The sequence below is a fragment of the Mesoplodon mirus genome, assembly GCF_964341445.2.
Source record: "Mesoplodon mirus genome assembly, chromosome: 4".
NCBI lineage: Eukaryota > Metazoa > Chordata > Mammalia > Artiodactyla > Ziphiidae > Mesoplodon > Mesoplodon mirus.
The window spans coordinates 95947756-95972748 of NC_138979.1; the positions used below are offsets into that span (position 1 = coordinate 95947756).

The 24993-nt window shown below is 37.5% G+C and overlaps 1 protein-coding gene across 4 annotated transcripts in view; it reads left to right on the forward strand.

Annotated features, from left to right (window-relative positions):
* The window catches only part of ATP8B4 (ATPase phospholipid transporting 8B4 (putative)), a 257802-nt gene that overhangs the window by 12772 nt on the left and 220037 nt on the right, over positions 1-24993 (forward strand). For all 4 annotated transcript variants that reach the window (XM_082616903.1, XM_082616904.1, XM_082616906.1 and 1 more), the window contains one exon: positions 4785-4853. In XM_082616903.1, the coding sequence (XP_082473029.1) occupies positions 4785-4853 (69 nt within the window). Of the gene's footprint in view, positions 1-4784; positions 4854-24993 lie in introns of those variants that run through there.

The window sequence follows — 24993 nt, forward strand, 5'->3', positions numbered from 1 at the left end:
GCTTTTTATCCTGTTTCAGTGATCTATATCTCTGTTTTTGAGCCAGTACCATATTGTCTTGATTACTGTAGCTTTGTACCATAGTCTTAAGCCAGGGAGCCTGATTCCTCCAACTGTTTTTCTTTCTCAAGATTGGTTTCACTATTTGAGGTCTTTCATGTTTCCATACAAATTTTAAAATTTTTGCTTCTAGTTCTGTGAAAAATGCCTATGGTAATTTGATAGGGATTGAATTGAGTTTGTAAGCTGCCTTGGGTAGTGTGGTCATTTTGACAGTCTTGATTCTTCCAAATCAGGAACATGGTATGGGCTTCCCTGGTGGCGCAGTGGTTGAGAGTCCGCCTGCCGATGCAGGGGACACGGGTTCGTGCCCCGGTCTGGGAAGATCCCACATGCCACAGAGCGGCTGGGCCCGTGAGCCATGGCCACTGAGCCTGCGCCTCTGGAGCCTGTGCTCCGCAACGGGAGAGGCCACAACAGTGAGAGGCCCGCGTACCACAAAAAAAAGAAAAAAGAAGAACATGGTATATCTTTCTAGCTGTTTATGTCTCCTTTGATTTCTTTCATCAGCATCTTATAGTTTTTGGAGTACAGGTCTTTTGCCTTGTTAGGTAGGTTTATTCCTAAATATTTTATACTTTTTGATGCGATGGTAAATGGGATTGTTTTCTTAATTTTTCTTTCTGATCTTTCATTATTAGTGTATAGGATTGCACCAGATTTCTGTGTATTATTTTTTTTCCCTGCAACTTTACTGAATTCATTGATGAGCTCTAGTTGTTTTCTGGTAGCATCTTTAGGATTTTCTATGTATAGTATCATGTCATCTGCAAACAGTGACAGTTTTACTACTTTTCCAGTTTGTATTCCTTTTATTTATTTTTCTTCTCTGATTGCTGTGGCTAGGACTTTCAAAACTATGTTGAATAAAAGTGATGAGAGTGGACATCCTTGTCTTTTTCTTGATCTTAGAGGAAATGCTTTCATTTTTTTCACCATTGAATATGATGTTAACTGTAGGTTTGTGGTATATGGTCTTTATTATATTGAGGTAGGTTCCCTCTGTGCCCACATTCTGGAGGGTTTTTATCAGAAATAGGTGTTGAATTTTGTCAAAAGCTTTTTCTGCATCTATTTAGATCATATGGTTTTTATTCTTCAATTTGTTAATGTGGTATATCACACTGATTGATTTGCAGATATTAAAAAACCCTTGTATCCTTGGGATAAATCCCTCTTGATCATGGTGTATGATCCTTTTAATGTATTACTGGGTTTGGTTTGCTAGTATTTGTTGAGGATTTTTATGTCTATGTTCATCAGTGATATTGACCTGTAATTTTCTCTTTTTGATGGTATCTTTGTCTGGTTTTGGTATCAGGATGATGGTGGCCACATAGAATGAATTTGGGAGTGTTTCTTCCTCTGCAATTTTTTGAAATAGTTTCAGGATAGGTGTTAGCTCTTCTCTAAATGTTTGATAGAATTCACCTGTGAAGCCATCTGTTCCATGACTTTTGTTTGTTGGGAGTTTTTTTTTTTTTTTTTTGCGGTATGCAGGCCTCTCACTGCTGTGGCCTCTCCCGTTGCGGAGCACAGGCTCCGGACGCGCAGGCCAGCGGCCATGGCTCACGGGACCCGCCGCTCCAAGGCATGTGGGATCTTCCCGGACCGGAGCACGAACCCGTGTCCCCTGCATCAGCAGGCGGACTCTCAACCACTGCACCACCAGGGAAGCCCTGTTGGGAGTTTTTAATCACAGATTCAATTTCAATACATAGAATTGGTCAAGTCATATTTTCTATTTCTTACTGGTTCAGTCTTGGGAGATTGTACCATTCTAAGAATTTGCCCATTTCTTCTAGGTTGTCCTTTTCATTGGTGTATAGTTGCTTGTAGTAGTCTCTTATGATCCTTTGAATTTCTGTGGTGTCAGTTGTAATTTCTCCTTTTCATTTCTGATTTTATTGATTTGGACCCTCTCCCTTTTTTTTTCTTGATGACTCTGGCTAAAGTGTTATCAATTTTGTTTATCTTTTCAACTCTTAGTTTATTGGTCTTTGCCATTGTTTTCTTTGTCTCTATTTCATTTATTTCTGCTCTGATCTTTATGATTTCTTTCCTTCTGCTAACTTTGGGTTTTATTTGTTCTTCTTTCTCTAGTTGCTTTAGGTGTAAGGTTAAGTTGTTTGTTTGAGATTTTTCTTGTTTCCTGAAGTAAGCTTGTATCACAATAAACTTCCATCTAAGAACTGCTTTTGCCACATCCCATAGGTTTTGGATTGTTGTGTTTTCATTTTCATTTGTCTCTAGGTATTCTTTTTATTTCCTCTTTGATTTCTTCAGTGATCCATCAGTTGTTTCATAGCATATTGTTTAGCCTCTATGTGTTTGTGGTTTTTTTTTTTTTTTTTTTTTTTTTTTTTGCGGTACGCGGGCCTCTTACTGCTGTGGCCTCTCCCGTTGAGGAGCACAGGCTCCAGACGCGCAGGCTCAGCAGCCATGGCTCACGGGCCCAGCTGCTCCATGGCATGTGGGATCTTCCCGGACCAGGGCACAAACCCGTGTCCCCTGTGTCGGCAGGTGGACTCTCAACCACTGTGCCACCAGGGAAGCCCTGTTTGTGTTTTTTGCATTTTTTTCTTGTAATTGATTTCTAATCTCATAGTGTAGTGGTCAGAAAAGATGCTTGTTGATATGATTTCAGTTTTCTTAAGTTTACCAAGACTTCCTTTGTGGCCCAGCATGTGATCTGTTCTGGAGAGTGTTCCATGTACACTTGAAAAAAAGGTGTATTCTTCTGCTTTTGGATGGAGCACTCTATAAATATCAATTAAGTCCATGTGTTCTAATGTATTATTTAAGGCCTGTGTTTCCTTATTGATTTCCTGTCTGGATGATCTGTCCATTGATATAAGTGGAGTGCTAAAGTCCCCCTCTATTATTGTATTACTGTCGATTTCTCCTTTATGTCTGTTAACATTTGCCTTATATATTGAGGTGTTCCTCTGTTGAGTGCATATATATTTATAATTATTATATCTTCTTCTTCAATTGAGCCCTTGATCATTATGTAGCGTCATTTGTCTATTGTAACAGTCTTTATTTTAAACTCTATTTTGTCTGATATGAGTATTGCTACTCCAGCTTTCTTTTGATTTGCATTTGCATGGAATACCTTTTTCTGTCCCCTCACTTTCAGTCTGTTTGTGTCTCTAGATCTGAAGTGGGTCTCTTATAGACAACATATATGTGGGTCTTATTTTTGTATTCATTCAGCCAGTCTATTTCTTTTGGTTTGAGCATTTAATCTGTTTACATTTAAGTTAATTATTGATATGTATGTTCTTATTGCCATTTAAAAAGTATTTTGGATTTGTTTTTGTAGGTCTTTTTTATCCCTTTTCTCTTTTGTTCCCCTCTCTTGTGATTTGATGATTATATTGTTGTGTTTGGATTCTTTTTCTTTTGTGTGTGTATATCTATTATAGATTTTTCATTTGTGGCTACCATGTGGTTTTGATATAGCAGTCTATATGTATACATGATTGTTTTAAGTTGCTGGTCTCTTAATTTCAAATGCATCTCAAATATCCTGCATTTTTGCTCTCCTCCTCTCACAATTACTGTTTTGATATCATATTTGTGTGTAGATTATTTCCTACCCTTACTGTATGTTCGCCTGTACTGGTGAGCTTTACCATTTTGTAATTTTCCTGTTTCTAGTTGTTGCCTCTTCTATTGAAAGAGTTCCTTTAGCATTTGTTGTAATGCTCATTTGGTGGTGCTGAATTCTTCTAGCTTTTGATTTTGCAATCAATTCTGAATGAGAGACATGCTGGGTAGATTATTCTTGGTTGTAGGTTTTTCCCTTACATCACTTTAAATGTATTGTGCCACTCCCTTCTGGCCTGTAGAGTTTCTGCTGAAAAATCAGCTGATAGTCTCATGGGGATTCCCTTGTATGTTATTTGTTGCTTTTCCTTTGTTACTTTGGATATTTTCTCTTTGTCTTTAGTTTTTGTCAGTTTGATTACTATGTGTCTTGGCGTGTTCCTTCTTCAATTAACTCTATATGGGACTCCGCACTTCCTGGATTTGGGTGACTGTTTTGGGAAGGAATTACTTTTGGTACTTGAATAAAAGGCAGGTAATGGAGTGTTACCTCTGAGATAGTCTGATTCACAGGGTTTTGGATATGTTAGAACATTTGGCTCCATTTTAATGCCAAATTGAATGTTATACTTGTGCTTACCTTACATTGTTCTATATAGCCACCATAATACAAATAGATAATTTTTGTATAAAATCATTTGTTTCCTTAAAAATTTTTTTTATTGAAATATAATTGATTTAAAATGGTGTGTTAGTTTCAGGTGTACAGCAAAATAATTCATATATATATATATATTCTTTTTTAGATTCTTTTCCATTATAGGTTATTACAAGATATTGAATATAATTCCTGTACTATACAGCAGGTCCTTGTTGGTTATATATTTTATATATAGTAGTGTGTATATTTTAATCCTGAACTCCTAATTTATCCATTCCCCCTTTCTCCTTTGGTAACCATAAGTTTGTTTTCTATGTCTGTGAGTTATAGAATTATTCTTATCTTGTTAGATTTAAGTCTCATAAATGGAGTCTATTATTCCTTATTGTGTTAATGACTTCCTAGTCATCTAGATTTGACTAGGAAGAAAGCTGAATGATGGCAATTTATGGTTAATGAGCATTTCTCAAATACTAATGTTGTGTACATTTCTTATTTTCTTATGTAGGCCAGCTGTTGAGGCCTGGTGAAAAAAAATCAGGTGCAATAATGTTCTGCAGTAAAAAGAAATCACTTGGTAAGTACTGAGTTCTTTAGGTGACACAAAGCAAATATGATTTTTTAATATTTATTTTAATTTCACAGAGGTGTAATTTATAAACAAAAACCACACAGATCTTAAGTGTTCCATTTGCTGAGCTTTAAAGGCTGTATGTAAATGTGTAATTACCACCAAAAAGCAAGAGTTAGAACATTTCTATCACCTGAGAAATTTCCCTTGTGCCCCTTTTTATTCATTCTCCCTGTGTTCTACACAACCACCTTCTGATTTCTATCAGATTGGTTTTGCCTGTTTTTGAAATCGATATAAATGAAATCATATGGCATGTATTCTTGTATTTTGCTTCTTTCACTCAGCATAAGGTTTTTTTTGACATATATCCATATGGTTGTATGTATCAGTAGTTTGTTCTTCATTTATTTCTTTTAAAACAGTATTCCATTGTATGAATACACCAACACTTAAGACTAAGTTCATATGTTTAGAAATAATTCAGGTTCATGATGGCAAGTAACACACTTTGATTTTGGTTGAGTAATTGGTCTAGCTGAACAGTGTTAATAGTATTCCAATTTTAAAAAATACAGCATCCTGACCAGAGAGTATTAATCTTGTCTTATGTCTTGTTAGTCAGCAACAGAGTATTGTGTAGTTTTTCCTTCAATGGAAATGTATTCAGTTTATTACTGCTATTTTCTTTATTATGTTAAAAACTTTAATTAATTAATTAATTATTTTTTAAATGGCTGCATTGGGTCTTAGTTGTGGTACACGGGATCTTCATTGAGGCCTGCAGGATCTTTTGCTTTTGTGCGCGGGCTCTTTGTTGAGGTGTGCAGGCTTCTCTCTAGTTGTGGCATGCAGGTTTTCTTTTCTCTAGTTATGACATGCAGGCTCCAGGGTGCAGGGGCTCTGTAGCTGGCAACATGTGGGCTCTCTAGTTGAGGCGTGCAAGCTCAGTAGTTGTGGCAAGTGGGCTTAGTTGCCTCACGGCATGTGGGATCTTAGTTCCCTGACCAGGGATCGAACCCACATTACCTGCATTGGAAGGCAAATTCTTTACCACTGGACCATCAGGGAAGTCCTTATTTTCTTTATTTTTGACTATGGACTTGTTAGAGACCAAAGGCTGGATTAGAGTATATCTAATACCCTATCCCTCCTTCTAATCATATCTCTGACAGGTGGTTAAGCTATTTTGATAGGCAATTATTTCATGGTTCAGCCTGTTCCCTTGTTGGACACACTGATTGCAATGTTCAGTCTCATAATGAGCTGAAATCTGTCTCAATGTAATTTGCACACATAGATCATTAGTTGTGCCCTCTGGGACAATACTTTCATATTCCCAGTGCCAATTTAAGAGTCTAGAATTATTGTTATCGTTTTTTTCTTTTTCAAATAAAATGATTTATTTATATCCAGTCACTGGTATAATCTTAATAGTGTAAACAATAGATTAACCAGTTTTGACAGGGACAAGTTTTCAACAGAATATATTGTTGCAAGGTTTTGATAAGTTCATTCTCACTCTTTTAAAATAATTTGTACATATATGTGAATGTATATGTATAAAATAAGCAATTTTTTATAAATAAAAATAAGAAAATAGAAGTGACTGTAATTGGACAATCCAGAGATAAACACTCCAGACTGCCAAGCTGCACAATTTAGAGGGCTCCAATTCAGTGACCTCTATTAATACATTAATGTATATTCATCCATATATTCCCAAATGGAACTGTGGTGTGCATTACTTTGAACCTGCTCTTAAAACATAATACTGTAATCGTAGATACCTTTTCTGTCTTTAAACCTTTCTCTATAACATTATTCTTTTTTACATTTTCCTCTAACTTTTAATTTTGAAAATGTTGGATTTTACAACAAAATTAAAAGAATGGTAAACACCCAAATACCTTTCACCTAAATTCTACAATTATTACCATTTTGCCACATTTGCCTCCTCTCCTCCCCCTCACTGCCACCAGCACACACCCACACACATGCACACACATACACTTTTTGTTGTCATTAGGATATTTGAAAGTAAGTTGTAGACATCATGACTCTTACCCCCAAATATTTTTTAAACCTCTTTATTGGAGTATAATTGCTTTACAATGTTGTGTTAGTTTCTGCTGTATAACAAAGTGAATCAGCTATATGTATACATATATTCCCATATCCCCTTCCTCTTGCATCTCCCTCCCACCCTCCCTATTCCACCCCAAATATTTCAGTACAGATCTCCTAAGAACAAGGACATTCTCCTATTTAACTACAATATCATCACCACACCTAAGAAATGTAACATTGGTGAATAAGTAACATACATTCCAGTTTTCAGTTTTCCCAATTGTCCCTATGTCTCATGTCTCAGAGCTTGTTTTTATTTTTGGTACAATATTTAACCAATGTTCACACATTGTGTTTGGCTTTTAATCCCTTTATTTTCTTTTAGATTTAGAATAGATTTTCATTATATTGAATTTTGGAAAAGTCCAGTCCAGCTCCTAAATCTATTTGGATTGAATATTTTGGATACAAATACTATATAGATTATATATAAATATTTATAAATTTTATTTATTTATTTTTGGCTTCATTGGGTCTTCATTGCTGTGCACTAGCTTTCTCTAGTTGCGGTGAACGGGGGCTACTCTTTTTGTGGTGTGCAGGCTTCCATTGTGGTGGCTTCTCTTGTTGCTAGCATGGGCTCTAGGCACATGGGCTTCAGAAGCTGTGGCACGCAGGCTCAGTAGCTGTGGCTCACAGGCTCTAGAGCACAGGCTCAGTAGTTGTGGCGCATGGGCTTAGTTGCTCCATGGCATGTGAGATTTTCCTGGACAAGGGCTCGAACCCATGTCCCCTGCATTAGCAGGGAGATTCCTAACCATAGCGCCACCAGGGAAGCCCAATACTTGTTTTTTAAATGGACAATTAATAAATTAGTTACTTGAAACTGTTTTGATTGGGAATGCAACTTGCTGATCTTCCTCATACAGAATTTCATTTTACAGTCAGTCATAGGTATTTGTAATGAGTTGTAAATAGCTCATTTGTAAATAGCTGTGTAATGAGGCTAAATGTTTTGGCTACATAGCTGGGTCTGTATCCACTGTGGTGCTGATTGGCAGAGAAAGCTGAGGTCAGTTCCTTCCTCTTGGACTTGTTAGAATGGCCAAATGACTTGAGGGACTGACATTGGTGTCACCATCATTTACATCATTGTGATTGGGAATGAGGCATCTTTAGGTTCTATCAATTCCTATAGATCTAGTTATAGGCTGGAGACCTTTTTCAATCTAAAATATTCATTTAGGGCTTCCCTGGTGGTGCAGTGGTTGAGAGTCCGCCTGCCGATGCAGGGGACACGGGTTCGTGCCCCGATCCCGGAAGATCCCACATGCCGCGGAGCGGCTGGGCCCGCGAGCCATGGCCGCGGAGCCTGTGTGTCCGGAGCCTGTGCTCCGCAACGGGAGAGGCCACAGCAGTGAGAGGCCCGCGTACAGCAAAAAAAAAAAAAAAATAAAAAATAAAATAAAATAAAATAAAATATTCATTTACTTATTCAGTTAGTCAGCAAACATTTTTGAGTGCCTATGTTATGCTAGGTAGTACCAACTTTTCTTGACTTCCCGTAGCTTTTTATGATTCAATAAAACACATGTATCCTCACACAAATAAGTTTACAGTAACAATGATAACTTAATAACAGTTTACTAAACATCGCTACCACTATATTTTCCAGAGAAGCACAGACTAAAGAACTTCTAATCAGCCTGGGGTTGTCAGGGGGAAAATCATGCAGAAGTGATATTTTACCTCAGTGAGTTATTTAATATCTGCAACATTTAAGAAAGGTGCACTTACATTTATATAAACTTCTACAACATTATCAGGAAGCTTGGGACATTGATGATGTATGTCAGAATTTAACAAGCCAACCATGAGTGTTGTGAGAAAACAAAAATTTTCTCCTAGATATATGCTTTATTATTTATTATCTCCATATTCACATAAATCCCACATTCTTCAAGATGTAAAAAATTCTAATTGACTCAAATATTTAAAACATGCTTACAGTCTATTTTCTATTTGTTATTTGTAATTCACCCTTTCTGTATAAGCTCAAATGTGAGGTCCAGAGACAATTACTTTAAAGTGTATATGTGCTTTTCTACAGAGCAATCAGGAAGAGCATTGTTCATGTGTAAAATACCTAATTCAGATTTTAGGTACTTTGGTAATATGGGAAGCAAAAAAAGCAGATAATTTGAGGCTTTCTTTAAGCTAGCTAAAGCTGTTCTTGATTCCAAAATGTGAGGGTTGTGGAGCAACTTGCATTACTCCACAGTGAAGCCCTTAGCATGCTCATGGGGTATGGGATGGGAAGAATCAGACTAAGGTCACACATGTCTTTCATGGGGCCTTCATGGGCCCCTTCCTCCAAAAAATATTAAAAATAATGTTTTACAATTGTGTAGGTATAAAGACAAATATAAGCCAGGTTGGATTCATTATTATGTAACCATTATTATTATATTCTTTTTTTCTTCTAATTTAAAAACAATTTTATTGGAGTTTAGTTGATTTACAATGTTGTGTTAGTTTCAGGTGTACAACAAAGTGAATCAGTTATATATATACATATGTCCACTCTTTCTTTTTTTTTAGATTCTTTTCCCATATAGGTCATTACAGAGTATTGAGTAGAGTTCCCTGTGTTATACAGCAGGTTCTTATTAGTTATCTAATTTATATATAGTAGTGAGTATATGTCAATCCCAATCTCCCAGTTTATCCCCCCCACCCCCCACTTATCCCCTCATAACCATAAGTTTGTTTTCTACATCCACGACTCTACTTTGGTTTTGTAAATGAGTTCATATGTATACTTTTTATTTAGATTCCACATATAAGGGATATCATATGATATTTGTCTTTCTGTGTCTGACTTCACTCAGTATGACAATTGCTAGGTCGATCCATGTTGCTGCAAATGGCATTATATTTTGTTCTTTCTTATGGCTGAGTAATATCTGCTAGAATGAGTTTAAACTTTAGCTATGACACATACACAAATATAAATCTATCTTGAACTACCTCATGACAGTGAATAATAAAATAATAAAACTCAGAATAGCAGTCTATGTCATACATATTTATTGTGCTTAGAACATATTTCCAAATACATTGCTCCAATTCTCTATTTCTTTATTATTTAGGATTCCCAAATGTATAATATTAATTGTCATACTTTGGTTTTGTAAAAAAAATTTCTTAATTGAAAAATTTCATCCCAAGAATTATAATCATTTATTATTAAAAAATGCTTTTATATTCCTTCTATAGACCCACACCTTAGACCGCACCTTTAATTTAGTATTTGAGCCAGTATCTGGCATATAGCAAGCACTTAATGAATGGTAGCTGTCATTATTATTTTAAATAGTTTTATTAAATGCTACTTGAGTTATAGTTCTCTGGTGGGCCTACTTCTCAACTAATGTTGCTTTCACTATTCATTCGAACAGAACTTCCTAATTTATTTTTGTTATTATTTATTTATTTATTTATTTATTTCTTGCGGTACACGGGCCTCTCACTGCCGTGGCCTCTCCTGTTGCGGAGCACAGGCTCCGGATGCGCAGACTCAGTGGCCATGGCTCACGGGCCCAGCCGCTCCGTGGCATGTGGGATCTTCCCAGATCAGGGCACAAACCCGTGTCCCCTGCATCGGCAGGCAGACTCTCAACCACTGCGCCACCAGGGAAGCCCCAGAACTTCCTAATTTAAAGGAAAATAAAATTTTTTATTTCTTGGTTTAATTTTGAAATCTGGATTTTCTTTTGATGGTGGAATGAAATCTGAAAGTTTATGAGATAATCCCAAACATGGTATTTTCTATAAAGAAAAATACTTTTAATAATTCAGAAATTAAAATCCTACTATGAATTGTAAATCTAACTTCATGCGGTGAATAAACCAATTAAGGCATCACATTTCAGTGACTTTGGCTGGAATGATCTTGTCTCACTGTGGTAGTGCTGGTTGTCTTATGATAGTCTAAACTTTGATTTGTACTTCATTCATTCATTTATTCATTTATCCATTCATCCAGTCATCCAGCCAGCCATTTCACAGGTACTTACTGAACACCTGTTATGTACCAGACACTGTTCCAAACAGAAAAAAACAACTATGGACAAAACAGATTTAAAGAAATAAAAGAACCTTCAATCTGTATGGAGCTTACATTCTTTTGGGGGGAGGGAAAGATAGTCAGCAATATAAATGAATAAGTAAGTCATCTTGTACATTGGAAGTGCTGCAGTTTTAAAAAGGGTAATCAGGGAAGGCTGAATTGAGAAAGACATAGTTGAGCAAAGATTTGAAAGAAGTGAGAGGGGAGCTATGTAGTTATCTGGAGAATAAGCATTCTAGGTGGAAGGAGCAGCAAGTGCAAACGCTTTGAGGTGGGAGTGGGCCTGGCGTGTCCAAGGAACAACATAGACGCCACTGTGACTGGAGTTGAATGAGCAAAGGGGAGGGTGGTTATAGCTGGATCCAGTTTTTTGACGCTTTAAACTAATACAAAATTAGGTATGAAAGGACATGTTCATTTAGCATGAGAAAATAAATCCCTATATATCACAAATTTGAAAATCTGAAACATACCATACATTTCACAAAACCCCAAAAAATAACATAATAGCTTCATTAATTCACTGCCTGATACACTTCTATAATACCTTTCTTCCTGTATTTTTGGCCCCATATTTTTTGACTGCCTCTGTCATGACCATTATTTTGTTATACAATTTTCTATAGAGACACTAGAAAGATAATTCAATTTTTCCTCTAGCACATTATTTAAATTAGTTTTTCTTTTTAAATTGAGGTATAGTTGTTTTACAATGTTTGTTAGTTTCTACTGTACAGCGAAGTGGAGTACCCTGTAATACACAGCAGGTTCTCATTAGTTATCTATTTTATAAATACTAGTGTATATATGTCAATCTCAATCCCCCAGTTCATGCCCCCCACACCCACCTCTGCTTTTCCCACTTGGTGTCCATACATTTATTCTCTACATCTATGTCTCTGTTTCTGCCTTGCAAACTCATTTGTCTGTACCATTTTTCTAGATCCCACGTACATCTGTTAATATACAATATTTGTTTTTCTCTTTCTGACCTACTTTACAATGTATGTCAGTCTTCAGGTCCATCCACGTCTCTACAAATGACCCAATTTCATTCCTTTTTATGATTGAGTAATATTCCATTGTATATATGTACCACATCTTCATTTTTTTAAACATCTTTATTGGAGTATAGTTGACTTACAATGGTGTGTTAGTTTCTGAGTTATAAAAAAGTCAATCAGCTATACATATACATATATCCCCATATCCCCTCCCTCTTGCATCTCCCTCCCACCCTCCCTATGCCACCCCTCTAGGTGGTCACAAAGCACCTAGCTGATCTCCCTGTGCTGTGTGGCTGCTTCCCACTAGCTATCTATTTACATTTGGTAGTGTATATATGTCTATGCCGCTCTCTCACCTCATCCCAGCTTACCCTTCCCCCTCCCCGTGTCCTCAAGTCCACTCTCTACATCTGTGTCTTTATTCCTGTCCTGCCCCTATGTTCTTCAGAAACTTTTTTTTTTTAGATTCTATATATATATGTTAGCATATGGTATTTGTTTTTCTGTTTCTGACTTACTTCATTCTGTACGACAGACTCTAGGCCCATTCACTTCACTATAAATAACTCAATTTCATTTCTTTTTATGGCCAAGTAATATTCTATTGTATATATGTGCCACATCTTCTTTATCCATTTGTCTGTTGATGGACATTTAGGTTGCTTCATGACCTGGATATTGTAAATAGTGCTGCAATGAGCATTCAGGTGCATGTGTCTTTTTGAATTATGGTTTTCTCTGGGTTTATGCCCAGCAGTGGGATTGCTAGGTCATATGGTAATTCTATTTATAGTTTTTAAAGGAACCTCCATACTGTTCTCCATACTGGCTGTATCAATTTACATTCCTACCAACAGTGCAAGAGGGTTCCCTTTTCTCCACACCCTCTCCAGCATGTATTGTTTGTAGATTTTCTGATGATGCCCATTCTAACCAGTGTGAGGTGATACCTCTGTAATTTTGATTTTCATTTCTCTAATAATTAGTGATGCTGAGCAGCTTTTCATATGCCTCTTGGCCATCTGTATGTCTTCTTTGGAGAAATGTCTATTTAGATCTTCTGCCCATTGTTGGATTGGGTTGGGTTTTTTGTTTTTTTGATATTGAGCTGCATGAGCTATTTATATATTTTGGAGATTAATCCTTTGTCAGTTGCTTTGTTTGCAAATATTTTCTCCCATTCTGAGGGTTGTCTTTTCATCTTGTTTATGGTTTCCTTTGCTGTGCAAAGCTTTTAAGTTTCATTAGGTCCCATTTGTTTATTTTTGTTTTTATTTCCATTTCTCTAGGTGGTGGGTCAAAAAAGATCTTGCAGTGATTTACGTCAAAGAGTGTTCTTCCTATGTTTTCCTCTAAGAGTTTTATAGTGTCTGGCTTTACATTTAGGTCTTTAATCCATTTTGAGTTTATTTTTGTGTATGGTGTTAGGGAGTGTTCTAATTTCTTTCTTTTCCATGTAGCTGTCCAGTTTTCCCAGCACCAGTTATTGAAGACACTGTCTTTTCTCCACTGTATATCCTTTCCTACTTTGTCATAGATTAGTTGGCAATAGGTGGGTTTATTGCTGGGCTTTCTATCCTTTTCCATTAATCTATGTTTCTGTTTTTGTGCCAGTACCATATTGTCTTGATTACTGTAGCTTTGTAGTAGTGTCTGAAGCGAGGAAGTCTGATTCCTCCAGCTCCGTTTTTTGTTTTTTTTCTTCTCAAGATTTCTTTGACTATTTGGGATCTTTTGTGACTCCATACAAATTTTAAGATTTTTTGTTCTAGTTCTGTGAAAAATACCATTGGTAATTTGATAGGGATTGCATTGAATCTGTAGGTTGCTTTGGGTAGTATAATCATTTTCACAATGTTGATTCTTCCAATCAAAGAACACGGTATATCTCTCCACCTGTTTGTTTCATCTCTGATTTCTTTCATTAGTGTCTTATAGTTTTCTGAGTACAGGTATTTTACCTACTTAGGTATAGGTTTATTCCTAGGTATTTTATTTTTTTGTTGCAGTGGTGAATGGGATTGTTTACTTAACTGCTCTTTCTGATCTTTTGTTGTTAGTGTATAGGAATGCAAGAGATTTCTGTGCATTAATTTTGTATCCTGAAACTTTACCAAATTCATTGATTAGCTCTATTAGTTTTCTGATAGCATCTTTAGGATTCTCTGTGTATAGTATCATGTCATCTGCAAACAGTGACAGTTTTATTTCTTCTTTTCCAATTTGTATTCCTTTTATTTATTTTTCTTCTCTGATTGCTGTGGCTAGGACTTTCAAAACTATGTTGAATAATAGTGGTGAGAGTGGACATCCTTGTCTTGTTCCTGATCTTAGAGAAAATGCTTTCAGTTTTTCACCATTGAGAATGTTTGCTGTGTGTTTGTCTTATATGGTCTTTATTATGTTGAGGTAGGGTCCCTCTGTGCCCACTTTCTGGAGAGTTTTTATCATAAATTGAATTTTTTCAAAAGCTAGTTCTCCATCTATTGAGATGATCATATGGTTTTTATTCTTCAATTTGTTACTATGTTGTGTAACATTGATTGATTTGCGTATGTTGAAGAATCCTTGTATCCCTGGAATAAATCCCACTTGATCATGGTGTATGATCCTTTTAATGTGTTGTTGGATTCTGTTTGATAATATTTTGCTGAGGATTTTTGCATCTATATTTATCAGTGATATTGGTCTGTAATTTTCTTTTTTCCTAGTATTTTTGTCTGGTTTTGGTATCAGGGTGATTGTGGCCTTGTAGAATGAGTTTGGAAGTGTTCCTCCCTCTGCAATTTTTTGGAAGAGTTTGAGAAGGATGGGTGTTAGCTCTTCTCTAGATGTCTGATAGAATTCACCTGTGAAGCCATCTGGTCCTGGACTTTTGTTTGTTGGAAGATTTTTAATCAGAGTTTCAATTTCATTACTTGTGATTAGTTTGTTCGTATTTTCAATTTATTCCTCGTTCAGTCTTGGAAGTTTATACCTTTCTAAGAATTTGTGCATTTCTTCAGGTTGTTCATTTTATTGGCATATAGTTTCTTTTAGTAGTCTATTATGATGCTTTTTATTTCTGTGGTGTCCATTGTAACTTCTCCTCTTTCATTTCTAATTTTATTGGTTTGAGTCCTCTCCCTCTTTTTCTTGATGAGTCTGGCTAAAGATTTTTCAAGCTTGTTTATCTTCTTAAAGAACCAGCTTTTAGTTTTATTGATTTTTGGTATTGTTTTCTTTGTTTCTATTTCATTCATTTCTGCTCTGATCTTTATGATTTCTTTCCTTCTACTAACTTCGGGTTTTGTTTGTTCTTCTTTCTCTAGTTACTTTAGGTGTAAGGTGTAGATAGGTTATACCTATCTACACCTTACACCTTACACCTTTAGGTGTAAGGTTAGATAAGTTTAAATTTCAAATCTTTATTTGAGATTTTTCTTGTTTCTTGAGGTAGGATTGTGTTGCGATAAACTTCCCTCTTAGAAGTGCTTTTGCTGCATCCCATAGGATTTGAATCATCATGTTTTCATTGTCATTTGTCTCTAGATATTTTTTGATTTCCACTTTGATTTCTTCAGTGATCTCTTGGTTACTTTGTAGTGTATTGTTTAGCCTCCATGTGTTTCTATTTTTTTAGTTTTTTTTTCCTTTAATTGATTTCTAATCTCATAGTGTTGTGGTCAGAAAAGAGCTTGATACAATTTAAATTTTCTTAAATTTACTGAGGTTTGATTTATGACCCAAAATGTGATCTATCCTGGAGAATGTTCTGTGTGCACTTGAAAAGAAAGCGTAATCTGCTGTTTTCTGATGGAATGTCCTATAAATATCAATTAAATCTATCCTGTCTGTTGTGTCATTTAAAGCTTGTGTTTCCTTATTAATTTTCTGTCTGGATGATCTGTCCATTGGTGTAAGTGAGGTGTTAAAATCCCTCAGTATTATTGTGTTACTGTAGATTGCCTTTTTTATAGCTGTTAGCAGTTGCCTTATGTATTGAGGTGCTCCTATGTTGGGTGCCTATATATTTACAATGGTTATATCTTCTTCTTGGATTGTTCCCTTGATCCTTACGTAGTGTCCTTTCTTGTCTCTTGTGACAGTCTTTATTTTAAAGTGTATTTTGTCTGATATGAATATTACTACTCTCTCATTCTCATGATCTCCATTTGCATGGAATACCTTCTTCCATCCCCTCACTTTCAGTCTGTATGTGTCCCTAGGTCTGAAGTGAGTCTGTTGTGACAGCATATATACGGGTCTTGTTTTTGTATCCATCCAGCCAGCCTGTGTCTTTTGGTTGGTGCATTTAATCCATTCACATTTAAGGTAATTATTGATAGGTATGTTCCTATTCCCATTTTCTTAATTGTTTTGGGTTTGTTTTTGTAGGTGCTTTTCTTCTCTTGTGTTTCCCACTTAGAGAAGTTCCTTTAGCAATTGTTGTAGAGCTGGTATGGTGGTGCTGAATTTTCTTAGCTTTTGCTTATTTGTAAAGTTTTTGATTTCTCCATCAAATCTGAATGAGATCCTTGCTGGGTAGGGTATTCTTGGTTGTAGGTTCTTCCCTTTCATCACTTTAAATATATCATGCCACTCTCTTATGGCTTGTAGAATTTCTGCTGAGAAATCAGCTGTTAACCTTATGGGAGTTCCCTTGTATGTTGTTTGTTGTTTTTCCCTTGTTGCTTTTAATTATTTTTCTTTGTCTTTAGTTTTTTGTCAGTTTGATTAATATGTGTCTTGGTGTGTTTCTCCTTGGGCTTATGCTGCCTGGGACTCTGTGCTTCCTGGACTTGGGTAGCTATTTCCTTTCCCATGTTAGGGAAGTTTTCAACTATAATCTCTTCAAAGATTTTCTTGGGTCCTTTCTCTCTCTCTCTTCTCCTCTGGGACCCCTATAATGTGATTTTTGGTGTGTTTAATGTTGTCCCAGAGGTCTCTTAGGCTGTCTTCATTTCTTTTCATCCTCTTTTCTTTATTCTGTTCCATGCAGTGATTTCCACCATTCTGTCTTCCAGGTCACTTATCCGTTCTTCTGCCTCAGTTATTCTGCTATTGATTCCTTCTAGTGTGTTTTTCATTTCAGTCATTGTATTGTTCATCTTTTTTTTGTTGTTGTTCTTTAATTCTTCTAGGTCTTTGTTAAACATTTTTTGCATCTTCTCAATCATTGCCTCCGTTCTTTTTCTGATGTCCTGGATCATCTTCACTATCATTATTCTGAATTCTTTTTCTGGAAGGTTGCCTGTCTCCACTTGATTTAGTTGTTTTTCTAGGGTTTCATCTTGTTGCTTCATCTGGAACATAGTCCTCTGCCTTTTCATTTTGTCTGTCTTTCTGTGATTTTGGTTTTCCTTCTGTGGGCTGCAGGATTGTAGTTCTTCTTGCTTCTGCTGTCTGGCTTCGGGTGGATTAGGCTCTCTAAGAGGCTTGTGCAAACTTCCTGATGGGAGGGACTCGTTATGGGTAGAGCTGGGTGTTGCTCTGGTGGGCAGAGGTCAATAAAACTTTAATTTGCTTGTCTGCTGATAGGTGGGGCTGAGTTCCCTCACTGTTGGTTGTTTGGCCTGAGGTGACCCAGCACTGGACCCTACAGGCTCTTTGGTGGGGCTAATGGTGGACACTGGGAGGGCTTACACCAATGAGTATTTCCCAGAACTTCTGCTGCCACTGTCTTTGTCCTTGTGGTGAGCCACAGCTGCCTTCCGCCTCTGCAGGACACCCTCCAACACTAGCATTTACGTCTGATTCTGTCTCCTACGGGGTCACTGCTCCTTCCCCTGGGTCCTGATGTGCACACTACTTTGTGTGTGCCCTCCAAGAATGGAGTCTCTGTTTCCCCCAGTCCTGTCAAAGTTCTGCAAACAAATCCCGCTGGCCTTCAAAGTCTGATTCTCTGGGGATTCCTCCTCCCATTGCCAGACCCCCAGGTTGGGAAGCCTGATGTGGGGCTCAGTACCTTCACACCAGCGGGTGGACTTCTGTGTAATAATTGTTCTCCAGTTTGTGAGTCACCCACCCAGCAGTTATGGGATTTGATTTTATTGTGATTGCACCCCTCCTACTCTCTCATTGTGGCTTCTCCTTTGTCTTTGGATGTGGGGTAACTTTTTTTGTGAGTTCCAGTGTCTTCCTGTCGATGATAGTTCAGCATTTAGTTGTGATTCCGGTGCTCTCACAAGAGGGAGTGAGTGCACGACCTTCTACGCTGCCATCTTGAACTAATCTAAATTAGTTTAAAAATTATGTTAGCTTATGATAGATTAGAATAGTTTTTCAGCTTCATGACTTCGTAATGTCATGTAAAGATTTAGAATTGTCAACGTTGGGAAAACTTCCATCAAGTTTCCTTCATATCTGAGCTATGACAGATGTACTTACTATATTTAGTACTAGTACAAATTGGTTTGTGCTCTATAAGCACAGGAATACTAATAAATTTTATATTTTGCAATGACTATGTAAAAAAATATGTGATATGCTTATTACATATAGTATTGAGGATACTCAGCACTTCATTCTCCTAATACTGCTAACATGAGATAAATTCTGTTTTGACTAATAGTTGATGAAAGTTAAATCTTCCCCATACAATTTTCCATGTGTGATGATTTGAAGAATCCTGTGTAGGCTACCTTCTGTCTCTGTGTTGAAAACCCCTGTCTCCTCCATGATCCACATTCTTTTGGTGCCAGGTGCTATCAGACACAGTCATGCTGCCATATGACCTTGGGCCCTGCACCTTCATCTTGCAATGCTGGGTGATTCCCCATGGAGATAGGAGAACCATTCCTATTCTGGGGTGACCACCAGTAAGTTAAATCTATACAGAAGTGACAGTGAATCACATAATTACACTCCACTAAACACAACCTCAATGTATTTCCCACTTGATAGCCCCTCATGTGGATTCCAGCATCGTCTCATACGAGCAAAATGTGACAGGTGGAGATAGAGTGGAGGAGACAATGGTCTTAGCTCTTGTGGCTAAAATATTTTAATATTGCAAATCAAAAAGCAAAACAGAGTAAAAGCAATGCAAACAAATTTCTAGTGCTACTCCCAGGGCCTTGGGATGGAAAGTGCAAGTGAGGTGAGCTGAAGCTTAAGCTTCATTAGCTTCATGGAGGGTCTGCTTCTGGTAGCTATTTGAGGTCAGAGAGGTAACAGGGTGGGTGTGTGACGATCAAGCAGGGCCCTGAAGCCTTTGTAAGAGCTGGCTTCTCTCTTGAGACAGAGCAACAGTGGACATTTTGTGCAGAGAAAAGAGATGATTTTTGTGGTAGGCAGATTAATGCCCCCTCCTGCAAAGATGTCCATGTCCTAAACCTCAGGACCTGTGGCTATATGACCTTACATGGTAAAAGACACTGCAGATGTGATGAAGTTAAGGATCTTAAAATGGAAAGATTATAAGGGTGGTCCCATTGTAATCGCAACGGTTCTTATAAGAGGAAGGCAGCAGAGTCAAAATCAGAGAAGGCAATGTAATGGCGGAAGCAGAGGTCAGAGTGATGCACCCATGACCCAAGGAGTGTGGCAGCCTCCAGAAGCTCGAAAAGGCAAGGAACAGATTCTCTTCTAGAGCCTCCAGAAGGGACTCAGTCTTGAGGAAACACCTTGATTTTAGCCTTGTGAGATCCAGTTTTGGACTTCTGACTTCCAGAGCAATAAGACAATATGTTTGTATTGTTTAAGCAACTACATTTGTGGTGATTTGCTAGAGCAGCAATCGGAAACTCATGCAATTCTGAAAGGGTCACTCTGGTTGCTCTGTTGAAAATAGGTGATAGGGGCAGGGGTAGAAGTGAGGAAACCTGAGGAGGGGTTATTAGGACAGCTGGGAGGAGAGGTGAGCTGGCTTGGACCAGAGTGTGTGCAGAGGAGGGGCAGAGAAGTAGGCAGATTTCTTTTCTGCCCAAAGTTCTGGCTCTATTTTATCTCCTTTAAAATGTGTATTATCTGAATGCTTCACGAATAGGTAAATAAATCGAGGCCCCTATTTTTTTCTTTCTGTCTTTTCACACTTGGTCCAATAATCTACTAGAAGGCACATCCGAGGAGGAACTGTAGATATCCTCTTACAAAGCCCATATTTCACCCCATCTCAGGTGGCAGACCACCTCTACCAAATGTCTTCTCTTTTCAGTAAATGACTATGGCTCAGCTTAGATAAGGTGCTTGGCAAAAACAACCTACCACACTCCACAGTTTGTATACAGCTGCCTAACTTCCCTTCAGAGCTGCCTAGGACAGGTGGAGATGCCTTTTTACCACCCACCTGGACTTGACTTTCCTTTTCTCTGCTTTCTGTGGCTCCCTAGGCCTCTCTTCTGCTTCCTTGCTGTGCAGGTATTGTAGGCACGTTTACCCTTTGAAGACTATTGATGTCTTGTTTGTTTTTCCTCACTGTCTAGAATAGAGCCTTGCTCAAAGGAGTTCATTAAATATTTCTGCAATAAATCACTTTGTCTTGGCTCCAGCAGATTTTATTTGCCACACGGTTTCAGGGATTGAGACCTGAAACCGATATGTACTAAAGAAACTCATATTTATAGCCCTATGCATCTCAAAATGACAAACACAAGCTTTGAGAAACGCAGCTTCCTGTGTAAGCTGATAAGGTATGAAGCAGATAAGAACCCTCCTCAGATTTCCTTCTCACATGTCTCTGTCTTCCCCACCTGGGGTTCTTTCCTCTCACTTTGTGACAGGTGGCTTGATTTTCCTTGGATGGCTGGAATGTGTCTCACAAAGGGAAATTAAATGTCCTTCAGCTTTTTCTAGGCTCTTGGGATCCTTGGGGTAGATCCTGCGGGTTTTTTTTTTTTTTTTTTTTTCTTTTTTGCATAGGCAGGCTATGGAAAAATATAGCTGTTTTTCATCTGTACAGAAAACATTCTGATCCTGGCATAGTTTATAACAATGCAATTTTTGCTGTATATAATCAAATTGTAAAAGAATGTAGATTAAAAAACCAGCAGTCTAGCACCGGATCCATAAGAGAAAGGTTGCTAAGAAAGCAGTAAGTTTTGGACAGGGGTTTGGGAGAGTCTTCTCAGCAACGACTGCTGAAAGTCTCCAAGGAGAGGGCAGTCAGGTTCTCTGATGGGGCCTCTACTGTGAAGCAGAGAGAGGGCTGGAAGGAATGAAATGTAAGAGGTCCCAGGGCGCCAAGGTTAATTGGGAAGGAGCCTGTGACTTATAGTACATCCTGGAGTATCACTTTTGTCTAGAGAGGCCTCTTTTCCCTCTCCTTGACCTCTGGACACAGGCATACATTAATTTACAGTTTCCCAATCATCTCTGCATGGTACCACCCACCATCTCCTTATACCTAGAATCTCTTCCAAGCTCCTTTTACAAGGTTGGAAGTTCAGTGTTTTAAATCTGACTCTATTGCATAATCGTGCTAGGCCTTTATTTTTCTCACTTGTAAAGTGGGGCTAATAATAGTGCATACCTAATAGGATTGTTTTGAGGGTTAATGCATGTGAAACACTTCATATAGTATCTAGCTTTTAACCAGTGCTCAATAAATGTTAGCTGTTACTATCTTCACTATATTACAGTAAGTCTTAAATCTCTAGTTGTGAATCTATACTTACAGAAAACCACATGGTGAGGGCTCATAAGAAAATTTTTTGTCGATTTTACTTGTAATGTGTATAATATAATTCACGTATGCTTGAAGAAGAATGAATTGGTAAAATATTTTTATTTTTCTTTGTGAAGCTATCGTAAGCCATGAGAGGAACAAAGCTCCCAATAAATCAAATTTTCCAGATATCTGGACCTGATGAGCAAATTGGCTCAGCCCAGAGGAAAACAAAACCAAGGCCCTTTAGTATTTGTTTGACTCCCCTAATTCTGTTTCCAAGCTCTTTTTTGAGGACAAGAATTTTTTTAAAACTTGTGGAAAGATTTTTTTTTTTTTTTTGCCTCGATTCTCTCTTTAGTTTGCTGATTAAATGTCAATAAATCCCAGCAGCTGCAGGTCACCACTGGGTTTCAATAGGAAACCCTGATTCAGGACACATATTTTTCAATTGTATCAGAATGTGCTTTTGGAATCAAATCAGGAAATCTTGAAGGCTGGGGAACTCTTTTCTTTAAAGTTCTCCCTACTCATTGTTCTTTCCTCATGTCTTTAATGAATTGCTTTGGCTCCCAACCACAGACCAGATTGTGACAAATGAAAGAAAATTAAGAAGGGAAAAAGCTTAAGTTATTGATTTGGCTTGAGGGAATTTTTGTGAGATTTCTGACCCAACCCAAAAGACCAACAACCCCAAACCTCAAATGATTCTCCATGTTTCGAGACCTTCTTCAGCTTCTGGACTGGGACCAACCTTGATAAGAAAATATCAGTCCATGCCATCAGGATTATATTCAGAGACCCCTAAATTCTCTGTGGTGCTTCATCATTTCATGATTTTGGGGAGCTAAAGCCAACTGCCTGGAGGCTGTCTCCTAAACCACATTTGGTAAAGGGCAAAATGCTCTGGAGTTAATTGAAGAAAGACAGTGTGTTCATTAATTGTGGGCTCATAGTTGCTGTGATCATTCATGGGCCTGGTGGAAGCCTCCTAAATCTTCCCTTTACTCTTGGTCTTGTTAACAGAGTTGCTGCATTCACTAACTAGTCTTAAACCCTAAGGTGTTATGCATTGTTCAGAGACAAACTCATCAAAAAAGATGTAAGTGACCTGCCTTCTCTTGTCTCCTGGAAGTGGAAGCTGGATAATGTAAAATTTATTTTGTTATGAGGGAGAAGAGCCCAGATTAGGAAGTGGGTGTTGCCTTTGAGGACCTAGAGTAGAATCAATGGGCATTTGTCAATTTCTACTGAGAATATTCAGAAAATTACTTCAGACCCTCTTCAGTAATAATAGTAATAGTGACGTTAAGACTAACTAGCCAAGCTTGGATGATTTCCTTTTTTTTTCACCTCTTACTTTCTATTTTTTTTCATTAAAAAAAGACTCTTCAAGTATTTTTCTGTTTATAAAGTGCTTTCCCTACATTTTCTCACTTAATGATGGCAACAGAAAGTGGCATTATTTTACAGAGGAAGCATAGGTAAGGAGAGGTCCTGAGTTAAAATGTGCTCACGCAGATGGTTTGGTGGAAGATCTCGGGCCTCTTCTGAGGGCTCTTTGATCAAACCTATTTTTATGGGTCTAAAAAGTCTTGGTGACGTGAGAACAGCATCTTGATTGCAATTAAAAATTCCCAGCAGAGTAGTGTTAGGTCCCTCCCATCTTTTTTAATTTTTTGTTTTGTTTTGGTTTTTGGCTGTGCCATGTGATTCTGGGATCTTAGGGATCTAAGTTCCCAGACAAGGGATTGAACCTAGGCTCCCTGCAGTGGAAGCGTGGAGTCCTAATCACTGGCCCACCAGGGAATTCTCCCCCCTTTTTTTCTCCCACCTTTTAAACTTATGTCTTAGTTATCTGATAACACTGTTGGATTTTTCTAGATGCATCTCCTGCTTCCAAAAGGAAAGACAAGCACACATGCATACATAAATGGATATGGTTTCATTGTCTGAAACCAAGTCAAACAAACTGTCAGCCCTATAAGATAATTATTTCAGGGAGGGAGGGGGTACCTCCAGGTCATATTCTGAAACTCAGGTTATTCTTTTTGATAAATGTTCCCTAACATTTAACTGACTTATAAATAACCATTTCATAAAATAGGTGAGGTATCCTCAGTTAGTTATCTTGGATTAAGTAACAGGAAGCACGTGGCTCAACAATAAGCATTCTATGAGTGCTTCATTGATATTTTATTTGATTGAGGCAGACATCAAATTATTTTGGCCTTGACGAGATTTGGGGAGTAAAGGCTATTTCCAACACCCTGTGTGAAACAGAACTTTGAAGGTTTAATGACCTCTTTTACTATATTCTGGAGCAGATTAAAAACAATGTCTAAGATAATTTTGCCTCTGCTAATGGCTATTGTCTTGGCTCACTGAAATGGTGAAGGATGGCTTCCTGTCCAAACACGTGTCTTGGTAGGCTCCTCAGCTCTCTCAAAAGAATGCTAACACTATTAAGCATTGCTCTTCTGTCTTACACATCTATACTCAGCTAGCAACACAGCATAGCAGCTCTCCAGGTATTTTCTAGGAAGTTCAATCTCAAGCTTATAGTCATTTAGTGTTTAGCGCAAGTGCATTTGAGAGAAATAATTAGGATGATTGCTCGAAGGACATGTAGTTCATTTGCTCTTTTAAATATCCTAAAATACATTTCTGAATTTCATCAGCTCAGCAGGGACTGAGTACAGAGACTCTGTCATTGGGCCCTTGGAATTGTGTTTGAGATGATATCCATAGGCCTGTTATAAAACACAGCTCTAAAATTCTCATATTATATTCTTTATCTCAAACAATGACTACTTTATGAGGAGTTGTTAGAGAAATTATTGTTTGAGCCAACAACTAACACATAATTGTACTTTCCCAAAGAAATTAGTTTATTTTTACCTTACAGACTATGAAGTAAAGGGCAATAGACAGGCCTTCCCTTTTTCTGTAGAATTGGTGGTCCACCTGGAACAGGTGTGTGGGTCATCATGTCAGGCATTTTTATTTTCATTAGGGACACTAGCTGATCATCATCCTTCTATATTTTCTTCCAGTTAACTTTACTTTAAAAACTTAAACCATTATTTTTCCTGTTGTACATTCTTGAGTACAACATTACATTATTTTGGAGATGATCTTGTGTGTAAACCCTCTTGCATGTCTGAAGATGTTTTTATTGCCCTTTCATACTTGATTGATTATTTGCCTGAGTATAGAATTCTAAGTTCAAAAACATTTTTTCCTTAAAACTGGAAGGCATCACTCCTGTGTTTTCTATCATCCTTGTTGCTGATGAGAAATTTCATGTTGTTCTAATTCTTATGACTCTGGGGCTACCCATTTTTTTCC